This window comes from Solanum dulcamara, chromosome 10 (genome assembly GCF_947179165.1).
Source record: "Solanum dulcamara chromosome 10, daSolDulc1.2, whole genome shotgun sequence".
NCBI lineage: Eukaryota > Viridiplantae > Streptophyta > Magnoliopsida > Solanales > Solanaceae > Solanum > Solanum dulcamara.
The window spans coordinates 3167133-3187394 of record NC_077246.1 but is presented as its reverse complement, the minus strand read 5'-3'; the positions used below and the strand labels follow the sequence as shown (position 1 = coordinate 3187394).

The 20262-nt window shown below is 34.4% G+C and overlaps 1 protein-coding gene across 1 annotated transcript; it reads right to left on the bottom strand.

Moving 5' to 3' along the window:
* Positions 1 to 11338: 11338 nt before the first annotated feature.
* Positions 11339 to 18335, bottom strand: LOC129870824 (uncharacterized). The gene is made up of 6 exons (XM_055945698.1): positions 17988 to 18335; positions 13613 to 13780; positions 12973 to 13219; positions 12558 to 12707; positions 12098 to 12375; positions 11339 to 11686 (listed from the first exon to the last, which is right to left on the bottom strand). The coding sequence occupies exons 1-6, from the start codon at positions 18243 to 18245 to the stop codon at positions 11528 to 11530; spliced, it is 1260 nt and encodes a 419-aa protein (XP_055801673.1). The 5' UTR covers positions 18246 to 18335; the 3' UTR covers positions 11339 to 11527.
* Between the last annotated feature and the right edge of the window lie 1927 nt (positions 18336 to 20262).

Genomic DNA, 20262 nt, shown 5'->3' with positions numbered 1-20262 from the left:
AATTCTTTAGGTTTGTTTGGAAAGCCTCCTGGTAATCGAAATTAGTATAATTACTAGGATAGTAATTATCAGCCTAGTAATTACACAACTTATTAATTACGATGATCTGTTTGTTTGTCACAATGTAATTACAGTGTAATTACAAGTGTACTGTTTGGTTGCACAAGTGTAATTACAAGGTTATATTAAATTTTAAAAATAAAAGCTAATCATCTAAACTTAAAATTCATATTACACAAATAAGGGCTTTTATAAATGATATTAAATTAAATATTTAAGATATTGTCTTTTGAAAATACATTAATTAATAAACATATGTTCTTACTAATATTATAAAAAATAATTGATTTATTTTTTAAAATTAGTATATTTTTATTAAATTAATCATAAAAACAAAAAATACAAGATTTCTTTGAGTATCATGAAATGCATGCTTCACAAAAATATTATTATATTATAAATATACGTCATAAATTATTAAAACATTTGACAAAAAGATAGTCTATCAAATCTAACTAAAAAATAAATGACTTGCAATGTGAAATATCAAATCAATACTACTAAATAAATGAAATTGAAAATATAACATAAGTTCTAAATTCAAAATAATTTTTTAACATAATACTACTCTTATGTCAAATTTCAACATGACGTACATAAATATGATTTTTTTTTAAAAAAGAACAAAAAACATAAGTCTATAATTTTGTTCAACAATGACTTCTACTTTAATTTAAAAATTAGAACACTAGCAAAATTATGTTAATAAAAAAATAAACATAGAATTAAAAAAGGTAATACGAAAAATTGCATGGAATCACATATAGTAAGGTTGAGAATGAGAACGAAATGATATATAAATAACAAAAAATAAAAAATATATTTTTAGAAAATATTAGAATAATAAAAATAATAAGAATTTAAAATAGTAATAAAAAATAAATTAAAACAAAAAAATAAAAATAGAAATAAAAGGAAAAAAATTAAAAGTAATCTTGTAATTACACCAATTCACAGCCTCCCCTGAGAATTGAAGAGTGTAATTACCCTCTGTCAATTACACCGAATTACCTGCTGATCATGTAATTACATAGCCAACCAAATATGTCAGACAGTATAATTACATTCAAATAGACTAAATCCAATTATAAGAGTGACTTTTCAAACATGCCCTTAATTTCTCAGTTATAAAATTTAAACTATTTGATACACGGAAAGAAAGAAATGTCCTAATAATTTGCCAATAGCTTCCACCAAAGAAAAGAAATTTCCTAATTTGTTCTTATGTTACAAGATGACCTAAAAGCCACTTGTGTCAGTTTATAATAAATAAATATATGTGTGAAAACACGTTTTGAATATGGGATGACACATTATTTTCTGGAAAAAAAATCGTCTACTTCATAGTATCCATCCACCTTCTCCTTGTTTTTTAAAAAAGTGACGCGGACCATGTCGAGATTATGTGTATTGTTCTTCTAAATACTAAGAAAATGTCGTAAATTATGTTGAGGCTATATATACTGTTTTCTCATGCTGTTATAGAGGATCCTGTAAAGGTTTATAAAAAGATTTGATCGAAAGTCATATCACTAAAATATTCATAGGCTAACATATACGAAAAACTGACAAAATTTCTTAATTCCTGTTAAGTGACCCCTAAATACTACTCCTTCTGTTTCAAAAAGAATGGTCTGATTTGACTTGACACGGAGTTTAAGAAAATAAAAAAGACCTTTCAATCTTATGGTTCTAAATTAAAGCTATGTCAAATGTACATAAATATCCTTTAATCAAATGGTCTTAAATATGCCATGTAGAAAGTTAAAATTAAAGTGTTGCCAAAAACAAAATGGGTCATTCTTTTTGAAGCAGACTAAAAAGGAAAGTATGTCATTATTTTTGAAACGGATGGAGTAATAAAATAATGTAGATCATGTCGAGGCTACACATACTGCTTTCCCAGGTCGTTACAGAGGGTCCTGTAAATGTTTTGCAACAAAAATTGACGAAAGTCATATCACCAAAGAATTCATTGGCTAAATACATGAAAAAACTGGAAAAATCGTATGAAAAAACTAAAAAAAATCGTCTAACTTCTGTTTAGTGGCCACTAATTGTTAAGAAAATGGCGTGGATCATGTCGAAGCTATACAGACTGTTCCTCATGTTGTTACAGAGGGTTCTTTAAAGATTTTGCAAAATCATTGCCCAAAAATCATATCACCAAAAAATTCATGGGTTAACACACACGAAAAAACTAAGAAAATCGTCTGATTTCTGTTGAGTGGCCTCTAAATGCTAAGAAAGTGGTGAGGATCATGCCAAGAATATACGTATTCTTCTCATGTCGTAACGGAGGATCTTGTGAAGGTTTTGCGAAAAAAAACTAAGAGCCCTGTAATAAAAAAATTCATGGGCTAAAACACAAAAAACTAAGAAAATCATCTAATTTTTATTGCGTGACCCCAAAATACTAAGAAAGTATCACGGATCATGTCGAGGCGACACGTAATTTTTTCAAAATTTTATGGAGGATCGTGCAAAGGTTTTGCAAAAATATTAATCAAAATTCATATCACCAAAAAATTTATGAGCTAACACACACGAAAAATTGAAATCGCCTAATTCCGATTGAATGACCCCTAAATACTAAAAAAATAACATGAATCATGTCGAGACTACACGTACTATTCCCCAAATCATTATAGAGGTTCCTTTAAAGATTTTGTAAAAAATAATTGATCAAAAGGCATATCACCGAAAAATTCATGAGCTAACATATATGAAAAATTGAGAAATTCGCTTAATTTCTGTTGAGTGACCCTTAAATATAATAAATATATTGTAAATCGTGTCAAGGCAACACGTACTACTCTCCCGAATAATTACCGAGAGTCCCGTAAAGATTTCAGGAAAAATTGACCGGAAGACATAACACCAAAATATTCATGGGCCAACACACACGAAAATGAGAAAATCATTAAATTTCGATTGAGTGACCCCTAAATGCAATAAATATGTCATAGATCGTTTCGAGGCTACAAGTACTACTTCTTCAGATACTTACGGAGTGTCCCATAAAGGTTTAGGAAAAAAATTAACCGGAAGTGATACCATACAAATATTCATGGCTAACACACACGAAAAATTAGAAAATCGCATAATTTTGTTTGGGTGTTCCTTAAATACTATAAACATATCGTGAATCTTGACGAGACTACACATACTTCTTTCCGGGGTACTTATAGAGGGTCTCGTAAAGGATTTTTTAAAAATTGACCGAAAGCTATACCACTAAAATATTCATTGAATAAAATACACGAAAAGTGAGAAAATTGTCTAATTCTACTTGAGTGACACATAAATGATATAAATATGGCATGGATCGTGCCGAGGCTACACGTACTGCTCCCCCGATAACTTACGGAGGATCCCGTAAAGGTTTCAGAAAAAAATTAAGCGGAAGTCATACCACCAAAATATTTAATGGCTAACACAAACGAAAAATGAGAAAATGACCTAATTCTGCCTTAGTGGTCCCTAAATATTATAAATATAAGGTGGATCGTGTTGAGACTACACGTACTACTCTCCCGAATACTTAAGGAAGATTCCATAAAGGTTTTGAAGAAAATTTGATTAGAAGTCATACCACCAAAATATTAATAGGCTAACATACACAAAAACAATTGCTTAATTCTCCTTGAGTAGCCTCTAAATGCTACTAATATGTCGTTGATCAAGCCGATGCTACATGTACTGCTCCTTTAGGTACCTACGGAGGATCTCGTAAAGGTTTCGGAGAATTAAGACATACCACCAAAAGATTCATAGGCGTTAACATACGAAAAATGAGAAAACAGCCTAATTCTGCTTGAGTGGCCCCTAAATGCTATAAATATACCGTGGATCGTGCCGAGTCTATAAATACTACTTTTTCGGGTATTTATGAAAGATCCTATAAATGTTTCGAAAAAACATTGATCATAAGCCATACCACCAAAATATTTTCATGGACTAACACAAACAAAAAATGAGAAATTCACCTAATTCCTCATTAGTGGCCTATAAATGCAATAAATATGTCGGAAATCGTGTCGATCCTACATGTACTATTCCCCCGAGTACTTACAGATGGTCCCGTAAATATTTCAGAAAAAAATTGATCGAAAATTATACCACCAAAAATTAATTGGATAACACATACGAAAATTAAAAAAATTATCTAATTCTGCTTGAGTGACACATAAATGAGATAAATATGGCGTGGATCATGTCGATGCTATAAGTACTGCTCCACTGGGTACTTACGAAGGATTGTGTAATGGTTTCAGAAAAAGAAAATGACCGAAAGTCATACCACCAAAATACTTAATGGCTAAAACAAACGAAAAATGAGAAAATTGCATAATTCTTCCATAGTAGACCCTAAATATTATAAATATAATATGGATCGTACCGAGACTACAGTAATGCTCTTTCGAATACTAAAGGAGGGTTCCGTAAAGGTTTTGGAAAAAATTAATTGAAAGTCATACCACCAAAATATTAATTGGCTAACATACACAAAAAAGGAGAAAATCGCTTAATTTTCCCTAAGTGGCCTCTAAATGCTACTAATATGTCATGGATCATACCGAAGCTACATGTAGTGCTCCTCTAGGTACCTACGGAGGGTCCCGTAAATATTTCAAAATTGCTTAATTCTGTCTCAGCGGCTCCTAAATGCTATAAATATACCGTGGATCGTGCTGAGGCTATACGTACTACTTTCCCGAGTACTTATGGAAGATCCCGAAAAGGTTTGGGAAAAAATTGACCATAAGTCATACCATCAAAATATTAATGGACTAACACAAATGAAAAATATTTTTTTTTATCTAATTCCTCATTAATGGCCCATAAATGCAATAAATATGTCGGGAATCATATCGGGCCTAAATGTACTACTCGCACGAATACTTACAAATGTTTCCATAAAGATTTCAGAAAAAAATTGACCAAAATCTCTACCACCAAAATATTCACTTACTAACACACATGAAAAATAAAAAAATTGCTTATCGTGGATCAGGCTGAAGCTACACGTAATGCTCCACCGGATACTTACAGAGGGTTCGTGTAATTGTTTCGAAAAAAAATGACCGGAAGCCATATTTAAGGAGCCTAAATATTATAAATATATCGTGGACCATGTCGATGTTGCATGTACTACTCGCCCGAATACTTAAGGAGGGTTCCGTAAAGGTTTCTGAAATAAATTAATCGGAAACCATCCCACCAAAATAATAATGAGCCAACACCAACAACAAATTGAGAAAATTGCCTAGTGTCGCTTGAGTGACCCCTAAATGCTATAAAAATATCGTGGATTGTGTCGAAGCTACATGTAATGCTCCCCCGAGTACTTATGAGGGGTCCCGTAAAGGTTTCAGAAAAAATTTACAGGAATCCATACGACCAAAATATTAATAGGCTAACTCATATGAAAAATGAGAAAATCGCCTAATTTAGCTTGAGTAGCCCCTAAATGCTATAAATATGTCATGGATGGTGCCGAAGCAACACGTACGGCTTCTCCGGGTATTTAAGGAGGGTCCCTTAAAGGTTTCGGAAAAAATTGACCGGAAGTGATATCACAAAAATATTCATGAGCTAATACACACTAAAAATGAGAAAATCTTCTAATTCCGCTTGAGTGACCCCTAAATACTCTAACTATGTTGTGGATCGTGTCGAAGCTACTTATACTGATCTTCCGGGTACTTATGGAGGGTCCTGTATAGATTTCAGAAAAAATTAACCGGAAGCAATACTACCAAAATATTCATGGGCTAAAAAAATGAAAAATGAGAAAATCACGTAATCCACTTGAGTGACCATTAAATGCTATCGATATGCTATGGATCGTGCCGAGGCTACACATACTGCACCCTCAAGTACTTACAATGGATACCGTAAAGGTTTCAAAAAAAATTTAATTGAAAGTCATACCACCAAAATATTAATGGGCTAATACACACGAAAAATGAGAAAATCGCTTAATTATGCTTTAGTAGCCCCTAAACGCTATAAATATGTTATGCATCATGTCGAGGCTATACATACTGCTCCTCTGGCTACTTCGGGAGGGTCCCTTACAGGTTTAAGAAAAAAATTATTCGGAAGCCATAACACCAAAATATTCAAGAGCTCTAACACATACAAAAAATAAAAAAATTATTTAATTCTGCTTGAGTGGACCCTAATGTTATAAGTATGTCATTTTTGTGCCGAGTCTAGACGTACTTCTCCCCCGAATATTTACTGAGGGTATCAAAAACTTTTCTGAAAAAAATTGATCGGAAGCCATACCATCAAAATATTCATGGGCTAATACATAACAAAAATTGGAAAATCGCCTAATTTCTCTTGAGTGGTCCCTAAATGCTACAAATGTGCCGTGAATCATGGATGAGGCTACATGTACTTCTTCCCGGGGTACTTACGGAGGATACCGTAAAGGTTTCAAAAGAAATTTGACCGGAAGCCATACCACCAAATTATTCATGGGATAACACACGATAAAAATGAGAAAATTTTCTAATTTCGCTTAAATGACTCCTTAACCATTAAATATGTCATTGATCGTGTCGAGGCTACACATCCTGCTCTCCAGGATACTTACGGAGGGTTCCGTAATGATTTTGGTAAAAACATTAACCGAAAGCCATATATATTAATAGGCTAACACACATGAAAAATAAAAAAATCATTTAATTCCACTTAAGTGACTCATAAATGCTATAAATATGTCTTAAATTGTGTCGACGCTACACGTACCGCTCTCTGAGTACTTACGGAGGGTCCCATAAAGGTTTCACAAAAAGATTAACTAGAAATTATATCACCAAAATATTCATGGGGTAACACATATGAAAAATGAGAAAATCGCTTAACTTCGCTTGAGTATCCCCTAAATGCTATAAATATATCGTGAATCGTACACTCTACCCTCCCCAGACCTCACATGGTGAGACTATACTGAGTTTGTTGTTGTTGTTGTATATCATGAATCGTGACAAGGATATATGTATTTCTCTCTTAAGTATTTTCGAAGGGTCCTGTAGAGGTTTCAGAAAAAAATTGATCGAAAGTTATACCACAAAAATATTCATGGGATAACACACACGAAAAATGAGAAAATCATCTAATTCCATTTGAGTGACCCCTAAATGCTATAAATATGTCGTGGATCATGTAGAGTCTACACGTACTACTTTCCCAGGTACATATAGAGAGTCCCATAAAGGTTTCAGAAAAATATTTAGCGAAAGTCATACCACCAAAATGATCATGGGCTAACACAGGCGAAAATGAAAAATCGCCTCATTCGATTGGAGTGGCCCCTAAATTCTATAACTATGTCATAGATTGTATTGAGGCTATACATAGTGATCCTCCAAGTACTTATGGAGGTCCCCATAAAGGTTTCACAAAATATTGATCGAAATCTAATCACCTACAATTTCATGAACTAACACATACGAAAAAATGAGAAAATTTCCTAATTTAGCTTGATTGGCCCCTAAATGCTATAAATATGTTGTGGATCATGTCGAGACTACACGTACTACTCCTCTGAGTACTTACAGAGGATCCCATAAAGGTTTTCCAAAAAAAATGATCGAAAGCTATATCACTAAAAAATTCATGGGCTAACACACGAAAAATTGAGAAAACATAATTCATATTGAATACCCCCTAAATGCTAAGAAAGTGGTGTGGATCATGTTAACTACACGTACTATTCTCCCAGGTCGTTATAGAGGGTCCTGAAGAGGTTTTACAAAAAGAATTGACCGAAATTCATATCATCATAAAGTTCATAGTCTAACATAAACGAAAAATTGAGAAAATCGCCTAATTCCTATTGAGTGACTCTTAAATGCTAAAAAAGTGGCGTGGATCATGTCGAACCTACACGTACTATTCCTCCAGGTCATTATAGAGGGTCTCGTATATGTTTTGCTAAAAATGACCGAAAGTCATATCACCAAAATATTAATGGGCTAACACACATGAAAAACTGAGAAAATCACCTAATTTCTATTGAGTAGACAACAAATGTTAAGAAAGTGGCGTGGATCATGCTAAATCTATATGTACTATTCCCCAAGGTCGTTACGAAGGGCCCTGTAAAGGTTTTGCAAAAAAATTGACAAAAAAACATATCACCAAAAAATGCATGGGTTTACACACACGAAAAATCGAGAAAATCATCTAATTTATGTTGAGTGACCCCTAAATATTTAGAAAGTGGTGTGGATCATGCCAAGACTACACGTACCGTTTTCCAAGTTCATTACAGAGCCTCCCATGAAGTTTCATAAAAAAAATTGACCGAGAGTCATATCATCAATATTTTTTGGGCTAACACATACGAAAAACTAAAAAAATTGCCTAATTACTATTGAGCGGTACCAAAATGCTAACAAAGTAGCGTGGATCATACCGAGATTACACGTATGGTTCCCCTATGTCGTTACAGAGGGTTCTGTAAAAGTTCTGCCAAAAAATTGATCAAAAGTGATATCACCAAAAAATCATGGGCTAACACACGTGAAAAATGAGAAAATCGCTTAATTCCTATTGAGTAGACCCTAAATGCTAAGAAAGTAGTGTGGATCATGTCCATGCTACATGTACTGTTCTCCCAGATTGTTAAGGAGGGTTATATAAAGGTTTTACAAATAAATTGACCAAAAATTATATCACCAAAAAATTCATGGGCAACACACACACAAAAATTGAGAATATCACCTAACTCCTGTTGAGTGACCCCTAAATGCTAAGAAAGTGGTGTGGATCATGCCAAGACTACACGTACTGTTTCCTCAGGTCGTAATGCAAAAAAATTAATCGAAAGTGATATCACCAAAAATTTATGGAGTAACACATACGAAAAATTAAGAAAATCATATAATTCCTGTTGAGCGGCCCCTAAATACCAAGAAAGTGGCGTCGATTATACCGAGGCTACACTTACTGTTCCCCCAAGTCGTTACAGGGGTCCTGTAAAGGTTTTGCAAAAAATTAACCAAAATTCATATCACAATAAAATTCATAGCCTAACACACACGAAAAATTAAGAAAATCGTCTAATTCCTATTGAGTGACCCTTAAATACTAAAAAAGTGGAGTGGATCATGTCAACGCTACACTTACTTTTCTCATAGGTCATTATGGTGGGTCCTGTAAAGGTTTTGTAAAGATAATTGACTGAAAGCCCTATCACCAAAAAAGTCATGGGCTAACACACACGAAAAACTAAGAAAATCGCTTTAACTCCTATTGAATGGACCATAAATGCTAAGAAAGTTGTGTGGATCATGTCCCATAGGTTGTTACAAAGGGTCTTGTAAATGTTTTACAAAAAAATTAATCGAAAGTCATATTACCAAAAAAATCATGGGCTAACACACACGAAAAATTGAGAAAATCGCTTAATTCCTGTTGAGTGCCTCCTAAATGCTAAGAAAGTAGTGTGGATCATGCGAGACTACACATACTATTTCCCAAGTTGTTATGGAGGTTTTTGTAAAAAAAATTGACTGAAAGTTATATCATCAACAAATTCATGGGCTAACACACACGAAAAATGAAAAAATCATCTAATTACTGTTGAATGATCCTTAAATGCTAAGAAAGTGGCGTGGATCATGCCGAGACTACACGTATTGTCAGTAGAAGATTAGAATAGAAAATTAGTAGGTAATCGGATGCTATCTAGTCTTCACTATTGTATTTTCTTTTCAAACCTGCTTTGAAATGCTGAACTTGAGCCGAAGGTCTATCTGGAATATGTCTATTTTCTCAAAATAGGGTTAAATTCTATGTACACACCAGTCTCCTCAAATTCCAGTTATAAAATTACACCAAATATATTGTTACTCTCTTTCTTTCTTTTTCTTTGAATAAAATTGTGAATTTTCTTTCATATTTGTAAGTCAAATTCTGTGTACAATTTTCATTATAAACAGAACCGATCATTTTTGGTTATGCTTTCTCAAAAATCTCATTTGGAGCAAATGACAAATTTCCTATTTGAAAACTATTTTAGTAATCATTTTCGCCTCCAAAAACTTGATTTGTTGGGACTCTCACCACCATTTCTTTTTTATTGCTTTTCTATTTGATGTCGGATACCAACTAATCCAAATTCTCACCATATAAGACTTGTTTAAAAGAAAAGCATTTCCTAATAAGGTTTTTCGTGTATCTAGAGCTCAAATTTAATATTTCTAATTTAAAATGAAGATATTCTATTCATTCCACCACAATCTTTTTTAGTAACTCTCGCCACAACTTAATTAAACCAAAAGATATGTATAATATAACTCTTATTACCCACTTTTTATATGTATTTGGAGTACATATTCTCTAATTATTAAGTTTTGTATCAAGGCAAATGTGTCACATGAAATCAGACTGAGGGAGTAATTATCTGTTTTTGTTTCTATTAAAGAGTTCTCTTCCCCTTTTTGTTCTTCAGAAAGAACTTTGTTCATCTCGGACATCTCCTTTTTCTCCTTTGTCTTTTATTCACATGGTCAGCAAAAATGGGACCCCTGATTCACATGGTCAATCAAACTTAGGAGAGTGATAGATTTGAAAAATAAGAGAGCCAAGAGGAAACATACATTGTCACATCCTTTCTTTGACCAATGAAGTGAGCAACAACTCCAAATAATGAATGAGCATTCAAGATCTGAGTTGAGTGGTGTGTGGAAGTTATTTTCAATCGACTCTTGGCTCAAGTAAATCATATCAAAAAATAAATATGTGAAACAAATACAATAGTGAAATCCATACTGAAAATATTGAAGAGAATAGTAGGCAACAACAAATAATATGATAACCAAAGTCTCGAATGAGCATTCATAAATAAGAGCTCGTGCCAATGGACGTCTACAATAATAGCACAGTAGAAGAGTCAGGAATGTTCTCAGTATACGACACATCTTGCGTTCATACAAGGTTTAGAGAGAGTACAACACTCCAGAAGTGTGTAATATAGTAAGTCTATACTGACGTGAACATCAATGAGTGATTCAATGGCTCGAACCTGTGACCTAATGGGAAGTCATCACACTCACAACATTAACAACATAAAGAAAAGCCAGGAAAAAGTTAAGAGGGAATCAAGAAGAAAAATGAAAGGAATTTCAGAATAAGAGAGGAAGAGAAAGAATAAAAATCGCTTACAATTAGGTAGAGCAAGTAACTACTTGTACATATAGTTCGGTAGAAGCATAACATAAGGCAGGACGGGGAGAGGAGAGGTGAAATCGCATTGCATACTAAATAGACATAGTATATCACATGATAATGGTTCTGAAAAAACAGTTACAAATACCAAATAGCCAAAGAAAATGAAAGAAAAGACACGCGATATCTTTTGGAAAGGTATGTGATAGCTCAAAAACTAAAAATCTAATGTAGAAAAAGAAAAAAGGGGGAAAGGCTGAACGGTAGACGAAAGTCAGCCTCTTCTTCCCCTACCTCTTCCTCTTCCCCTCCCTCTTCCTCTTCCTCTTCCTCTAAATCCTGTTGTTCCATGAGCTCCACTATCGTCTCTTTCAAATGTAAACATGCTTATTCTAATATTCTCTGCCTCAGTTGTCGTACTATCTTGTTGTTCCTGAAAAATGGTATAAGAACCATATCAAATGGCACTTCCCAGCAACTCTGATGAAATATTCGTCATTTTAACTCTATCTGAGCTTTGGACTGATTAATGTTCACATGGATTTTGGAGACATTGTAACCAATCGTAGAGGCAAGAGGAATTTTATAACATATTCTTTACTTCGACTGGTCCACTTCATTCTCAGAAATTATAAATTTGATTATAATCAAAGAAATATAAGCTGTAAGTCTGCATCCTATTCTATTAAGTGGATTATTGATAATTCTCGGCCAAGTCTTTATCTTCCTTTCAAATCTTAAGGTTGCATATATAGAGACCACATTATGAATTTGAAAGAGTGAAAATATAGGTTAGATACCACTATCATTTGGGTATTGAAAAATGAAAACCATATTTACTTACGTGAAAGTCTTCGAAATCTAATTGCTGTTGCAGCTTTCTTGCAAGATCCTCATCTTGGCTAATATCAGGAAAATCATGTGCTGCAGAAAGATTAGCACCAGTTTTTCTCCTTTCCCATTCCTCAAGGGTAAGAAGGTGTGACTCCTCTTCCTCTCTTCCCCGTTCCCCTCCTCTGTGTCTTCCTCTAGAACGATGGCCACCACGAGGAGGAGGCTGACTCATTTTCTGCAGTAGTTTTTGCGCAGCTGCTTGGTTTTGAACCGGGACAGCGTCAGCCACTGTCAGACAGAGATATGAATGCTAGGATGAACACGCTTTAAGGATGAAATAAACTTCAATAAACAGTGAACATAAAACATTGGTTTCCGCAAAAGGACAGGCTGGCACTGATATTTCAGGATGAATTAAGAGAATGCAGCATGTATTTCCATTTGGCAACAATTTGACAAGTAGGCTACACCTTCTTTTGGCCTTGATTCAGAGGTGCTTGGCTTTTCTTCGTTCCTTTCAACATGAGCAGGTGGCTTCAGTTCATTACCCATGTTCTCTATCCTTGAATCATTGTTCTGGAATCTATGCATTTGACTAGCTGTGGAACTTTGAGCTTTTTCTGCATAAGTAAGACATGCTCTTTTACCAAATGAGAGAGAAAAATGAATACCAGTTAAATAACTGCAACATCCATACATTATGAAAGCCAAGGTTACATTATGAAACCCACCCTCCCCCACGAACAAAAACATTCATTGCTTGTACGGATCAGCTAATATGAGGTATCATTTAAATATAGTATGCTCAAGCTCCACTTAAAAATCTAAATTCAGGATAACGGGAAGGCAAGTATATATTGTTAAATCAAAAGTGACGCCTCTGACCAGAATATCTCTTATGCTGAGAAAGTTGTTTGTGCAAAGCTCCAATCTGCAACTTCTCAAATGGTGGTGGACCAGCAGTTCCATCCTCATGCGCTACTTTCAAGGTTGAACGGGAGAAACCTGAATATTTTTTGTTCATCTGCCATTCCTCAAAAAGAGAACTAACAGCACCTCCTAATAAAGTAATCATTTTGGCATTCAAACACACAATACCACTGTGAACTATAGCTTTGTTTTCCAAGCGCACCTGAAAAGAAGAAATATGCAGGCAAGGAATCATTGCTAAGTTGTGCAGCATATCATATTATACTACAAACAAACAAGACAGTCATGAGCTGGAACTTTTATCACTGGCAATTAGATCTAAATTACACCCATTAGCTGGTCGCCTCTGGCAAGCTTTAAAATGTCTATATCATAAGTCCGAAGCTGTATTGATCACCCACAGGAGTCGAGAATTACACAATTTAGGAATAATTACTAGTAAAAATGATTGAAATAAAAATAAAAAGAGATACACTTCTCAAAAGAAAAAGAGATACATATTCTCGGGTAAACCACAAGCACATAGGATGTATATGAGAATGTAAACCATCTACTATGATTTTTCCTATCAAATTGTCATAGAGAAGGGGAATACCTTAGTGCCAGGAACAACATCATCAGGAAGTGATGGTATATGAGAGTACTCTATAGCAGTTATTTCAGAGTGCCCATCAGTAAGCTTTAATCTAAGTAGACGCCGATTGTTAGAACTTCCAGAACTCTCAGCCATATTACTTTGTGATATATCTCTGACAGAAGATATCTGCTCAAGACCATGTGCAATACGGAGACATAAGAAGGAAAGAAGTTCAGTGCATAACACAATTTTAATAAGTTTACTTAAAGGGGGAATAAAGGCAAAACCAATATAAAAGTTTGGACAGACAAATTTTAGTTAGCATCGAAGTCACATGCATTAAAGCTAGTTAATTGGTTTTCTAAAACTAAAAAAATATATTGAAACTGAGAGAGAGAACGATGTTAAAAGAAGAGATGCTTAAATATATGATACTATTAAAGTAAATTAACGAGCATCTCATAAGACATGACTAGTGGGTAATTATGATGACATATGATATGACTATCAGTTTGACTATTGTGTACAATAAAGATTCAAAAACTTATAATATATTTCAAATAGAATTGAATAACAACACTTGTCCCCATACCTAGCTCTCATAGGCAGATCCAAACTTTAGAAAGTGGGAGCAGTATATCACATTCACAATAGCACGCTTCTGCTAGAATGGGTGCGGATTGTAATAAAACCTGTTTTGAAATGCATATATAGCCCCATGAAATGCATTATCTCTACAAAATTTCAGGCATGATAACATTGATGCCTTTCATTGTTACATAACGGACAACTTCACAAAACTCCAGCAAGGCAGCTGGCAAAGCCTTCATATCAAGAGAGTGTTGAAGTAGCTAAAACCCCACTAAGCCATTAGTTTACAGCACAAAACGGAAGATAAGGATTTCTCCAATCAAAGTTGAGGAGTTCTTTGGCATAACTTACCCAAAAAGTGCAACTATATGTTCTGACAGAAACAGAAGTCAAAATTAAATTTTGTGTGACCTCCATAGCAATAAGAAATTCAGTGGTCTCAACAGTTAATGGAGCCTAATTTTCTAGCGGAAGCTTCAAAAACTTTTAGTCCACATGGAATCACATCCATTTGATTTCAGTTATCATTGCACTTGGATATTATTGATAAGTAAAACTGTTTTAAGCAATAAGCGATTATTTCCACTGATTTAGGCAGTCCACTAAATGCAGGTGTAATCAAATTCACTGCTTTCAGCTCACACATTCATAAATATATAAGAGACTTTTAAAATGCGTGTATATATAATAACCCGTCCAAATCCAAACTCACTGACTCTACATATAACTCCTTCATACAACTTCCTTATGCAACAAAAATATGTAAAGCAGTAAAGGCAGGTGTAATCAAATTCACTACCTTCAGCTCGAACATTTCTACATATCTAAGAAATTTAAAAAATGTGAATATATATATATAGTAGCCCGTCCAAATCCAAACCCACCTACTCTAAATACTGAATCTACCTCACAGCAACAATCATTTGGCTACGACTACTAACATTCATGATGTAGTGGCGGAACCAGAAATTTATACAAGGGGATTCCAAACAATAATAGAATGTCATAGTTGTAATTAGATCATATGAACTAAAACAATTTTGAATCCCCTTTTACCACTATACTTGAATTTTTTTTCCATGCCAAGGGGATTCAACAACTCACATATAACCAAAAAAGATCATTTTTACTCTATTTGCACAGTGTAATTTCCTGACGAAGGAGTACACAAAATTATGGATGCTTACATCACACCCCTTAGGGGTGCAATCCTTCCATAGACCTTGCGTGAATGTGTTGGGAGTTGCACATTGTTTGTTAGATGGGTTCTAAGTCTCCTTATGTGGTCTTGGACAACCTTCCTCTCATGAGCTAACTTTTGGATTTGAGTTAGACCGAAAATCTATTTCTTTATCACTATATTAGAATCAGACTGTAACGACCTATTCCCATCATTATGGATAAGCCAATGGGGAAGAAAATTGGGCCAGAAAACTTCTGAATAGTGACTTGGGAATTTTGAGCCTAGGCCAGACTTGGACGAAATCTGAGTCAGGTGAGGTAAAGGGTAATCCGGTAATGGATGGGGAATTGAATTATGAGTTTGATCTTTTGAGTTGATAGCCAAGACGATAAGTGTACGTCTTTACGCAATCAATTCAGGCGAGTAGAACTTCCGTAATTGATCTTGGCGTGAAGTATTGAATTTAGAATGCCATGGGTTGAGGGTGTGTTGCAAAATGGGAGCTTGGGACTCAAATCCCGATGTTCTGCCTCCGTGCAACCCGCCAGAGCAAGATTATTCCCACCAGGGTGGGGCCGCTGTGGCGGGCCAGTCGGGATTAAAAATGGGAAAAGTCCCCAAAAGGTTATTTTCTGCGAAACTTTGATCTTGAGGGCTAAGGGCGACCTAGGGCAGTTTCTCATCATTTTTCCACGAATTCTCGCGCCAAAGGTAAGTTAATTACTCCCCTAATCCGCAATTTGATTCTTAGAACCTAGAATCGTGATTAATTATCCTTGGAGAAGGGTTTTGGCTTGAAATTAATGGTGGGAAAAGCTCTAGTTGGGCATTAGGATCATGAACTTGGCTAAGGGTTAGTATTATGATGTAATCAGGGTAAATTAGGTCATGTTATTGATCCTTTGCATATGCGTAATTGTTTTTAGACCAAGAACAAGCGGAAAGACTTTGGAAAGGGAAAGCTCTAGCTGTGTAGAGTTTCCAAGTCTTGGTTTTGAGGTAGGTGATGGTTTGTTTTTCCGTCTGTATCATATATGCCTGTTAACTGCTCCATTGTATGCATGCATGTATGTGAATAGGGAAAGATGAAATGAACCAAATGGAATGATTGTTTATGATCAATTGCATGCAATGAACCTGTTACTTGATGGTTGTAACTATATGAGACTATTCGTTGTGATTGTGATTGTGTTGTGGTTGATTGGATCAGGTGTCATGTTCCGACACATAATTGAATCGGGTGTCACATTCGGACATAACATTGGACCAGGTGTCACGTTCCAACACATTATTGGATCGGGTGTCACATTTCGACACACTAACAGTTTTAGTGTGGGTTCCATGAAAGAACCATTCTTTGACTGTGGCATTGAAATTGAGACTGTAACCCTATGTAAATGTATATATACTGTTTTATGAGATGATAAGTGGAAAAGTAGTCTATATAAATGTATGTTTACTGTGTTGTGGTTACCTGTTTATATTTCGCTGGTTGGAATAGTCCTGTGATCCTACCAGTACACCGTTGTTTTGTGCACTGATACTACAATTGCTCTTTTTTATTGAGTACATGGCATCTTCAGTCTGCTAATGAGAGACATCGGATAAGAGATCATTGATCATCGGATTTAAGGGTGAGCCAGTACCTTCATGCTGCCATGGATCTATCCTATTTCTCAGTCCATTTTTTCGGACTCAGACTTTTAGACTCTTGTTCATATTTATGGTTTCGGGGTTGCATCCCCTCATCTTAGACTTGTTGGTTAGAAGTTTTGTTACAATGACTTACAGGTTCTAGGGTATTTCCGCCTGTTTTAGTTTCATTGTTTGAATTTATGGGAACTCAACACTTTATCTTTATTTAAATCTGTTTCCACATCTTTAAATGCATGTCTCTTGTTAATAGTGCTTAGTTGAGTTGTAGTAATGATTCTCCCACCAGAGGGAGAGAGTGGGTGTCAATCACGGTGGGCCAGTTCGTGACACAAACCCATCTCAATTCATTGCTTTCAATGTTGGGCCCCACATCTTATATTGTCCACGCTCTAGATGTCTAGTCCTGGGCGTGCGGAGGTGTTGGAGTTCCACATCGTTTGTGGAATGGATTCTAGGTCTCCTAATAGAGTTATATGGTCTTGAGAAAGCATCATCTCATGAGCTAACTTTTGGGGTTGAAGTCAATTTCTTTGTCAGAATTCGAGATGCTAAGTGCATCGGGCTGTCCTTTACATATATATACATATAATTTCTTCATAGAAATTCCTTATGCAAAAAAAATATGTAAAGGCAGTCTTTCAGCTCAAACATTTGTAATTGCATATATAAGAGATTTAAAAATGTGTATATATAATAGTCCGTCCCAAACCCACTCAGAGTGGAGCTAGAAGCACAGATACAGGTTCGACAAAACTCAATAGTTTTTACTGAAACAGTATATAAATACCAGCTCCGCCTCTAGAAGTGACTTCCTCTAAATACTGAATCTAACTCATAGCAATAATCATTTAGCTGCTATCATTTTATACACAAAATGATGCAAAATAATACCTATATACACATAGTCTTCATATAAGAGAAATTAAAAAGTCATATAAGAGAAATTAAAAAAAGGAAAATTACTTGAAGGACTTTAGGGCCTTGTAGATGAGAGGATTTACGGAGAAAAGAAAAGTCCGGCAACGATTTCCCGCCGATAGATCGTAAGTCCATGTTTAAGAGCTCCGATTCGATTGAATCAACGGTGTATGATGACGGCAATTGAGCTACAATGAGTGAATTTACAAGATTGATATCTCGGAAACACCAGCCTCTGGTATTTAGGGTTTGAAGCAAATTCTCCAATGAAGATGAAGAAGAAGAGGAATTTGGGTTCTCCATTTTAGCGCCTATTAGGTGTTTGATGTTTGAACTGAGAGAAACTTTTTCTCTTTTTAAGGGAGTGAGGGGGTTTAACCAACAACAACAAAAAAAAAGCCCAACCCCCTGTCAATTTATACGATATAATTTAATTTATACGTAGTTTAAGAAAAATGATTTTTTTGAAAATTGTTATATACAGTAAGAAAAAAGATGTTTGTGTGGTTATAAATCATTCGATCAACGATTATATTTTATATAAAAAGGTCTTTTTATAGAAAACTGAGGAGTCTCTCAGATTTTTTTTAACGAAAATTGAGGGACTCTGTCGACTTTTTAAGTGTAAATTACGATTGAGACGTATAAATTAAAAACAATTAAAGTATTTCATCAAATAGTATGTATGGTCTAGAAGTAGAATTATTCAATGTCATATCAAATATATGGGTTCAATTCCAAGCTGCTACAATTTTTATATAGTATATGTTTATGAAAACTCGACAGACAAAACCTACGCAATCCATCAATTTTTTATTTATTTAAATTATATCTATTTTTTATTTAAGAAAATCGATGCAGTACCGGCTCACCCTTTCTTACATAGTCGAGTAAATTGATTTTGAATAGATTTTCGCAAAATATTCAAATCATCCGTCGATTCTGACACTCAATTTTTAACATTTTCATGAGAATCCTCATATAATATGACATGTAAAGTGAATTCCCAATGTACATGGCAGCCACAAAAGTATATAGCTCAATGCAACCAACCATATGGCTCCGCACATTCTTCATGTCACATAACACACTTCCAAACGTGCCCAAATGAGTACACACTTTGGCTCTTTCCCTTATATAAGCATATGGTTTCTTCACCTATTCAAACCACAAAAACCATTCTTCATATCTTATATCAAAGAGAAATATACAATATCATTTTTTAAGAATTAATATACATACAATGTCAGGCATTTTCAAGATCATTGGATTCCAGAAGAGAAGGTTGTGTTCACATGAAGATGATGAAGGGTATGATTATGCTCCAGCAACATGCTTAGAAGGAGACGATGATGAAAATGATGCAGATTATGACTATGCTCCTGCTGCATCCTTGGATGGTGATGACGATGATGGAGACTATGATTACGCTCCAGCTGCATGAATTAATTCATTTGATATTCTTGATCATGGCGGATTTAGAATAGACACAATAAACATACTATCTCTAATTCACTCATGAAGAAGTAATTAAGAATCTTGGTTTTACTTAGTCTTAAGTCTTTTTTATTTATTTAGGAATATCTAGGTTTATATATCTTAGCTGAAACCATTTGTGGTTGAAGTCACATCAAGGGATTAGGGACTTTGAAATATCACTATCTTATTACATGTATTTTTTTTTAAATAACATTTGAAGAACTTTTATATATATGGGAAAGCAGTGACAATAGATGTATCCCAATGAAATTGGTGAACCAAAAGTGAGCACATGAGTGTTAAACTACTGCAATCAGCAGAGAGAAGACATGAAGACATTTAAAAATGTGTAATCATTTAATCTAGAGTTAATAGCGAAAAACACACCTAAACTATTATCTTTTCATGAGTTTCATGTTTTAACTATCCATTATTAATCCCTTTATCTACCTAAACTCATTTGTATTAAAACATGTACACCTCATTAATGATAAGTATGCCAAGTATTTGTTCCCAATTGATAATAGATGTGTGCAGGTCAATTCAATACCGAGATGTATTTTAATACAAAGAGATTATACTAGTTCAAGTTAGTAAATGAAATAATGAATAGTTGAGATATGAAACTCGCAAAAAATGATTGTTTAGATGTATCTTAAAAATTAACTCTTTTATCCAAAAACTTAAACTAAATATATTAGCTGAGAAAAGACAATTTTATTGCTTAATTATATCTTCAACGCATTCACTCATATGCAAAGTTTTTTCCCCCTTCGTATGGACAAAATGTAAGATTCTTTTAAATAATAAGGGGGTGATAAAATTAAAATTCGTGACCAAT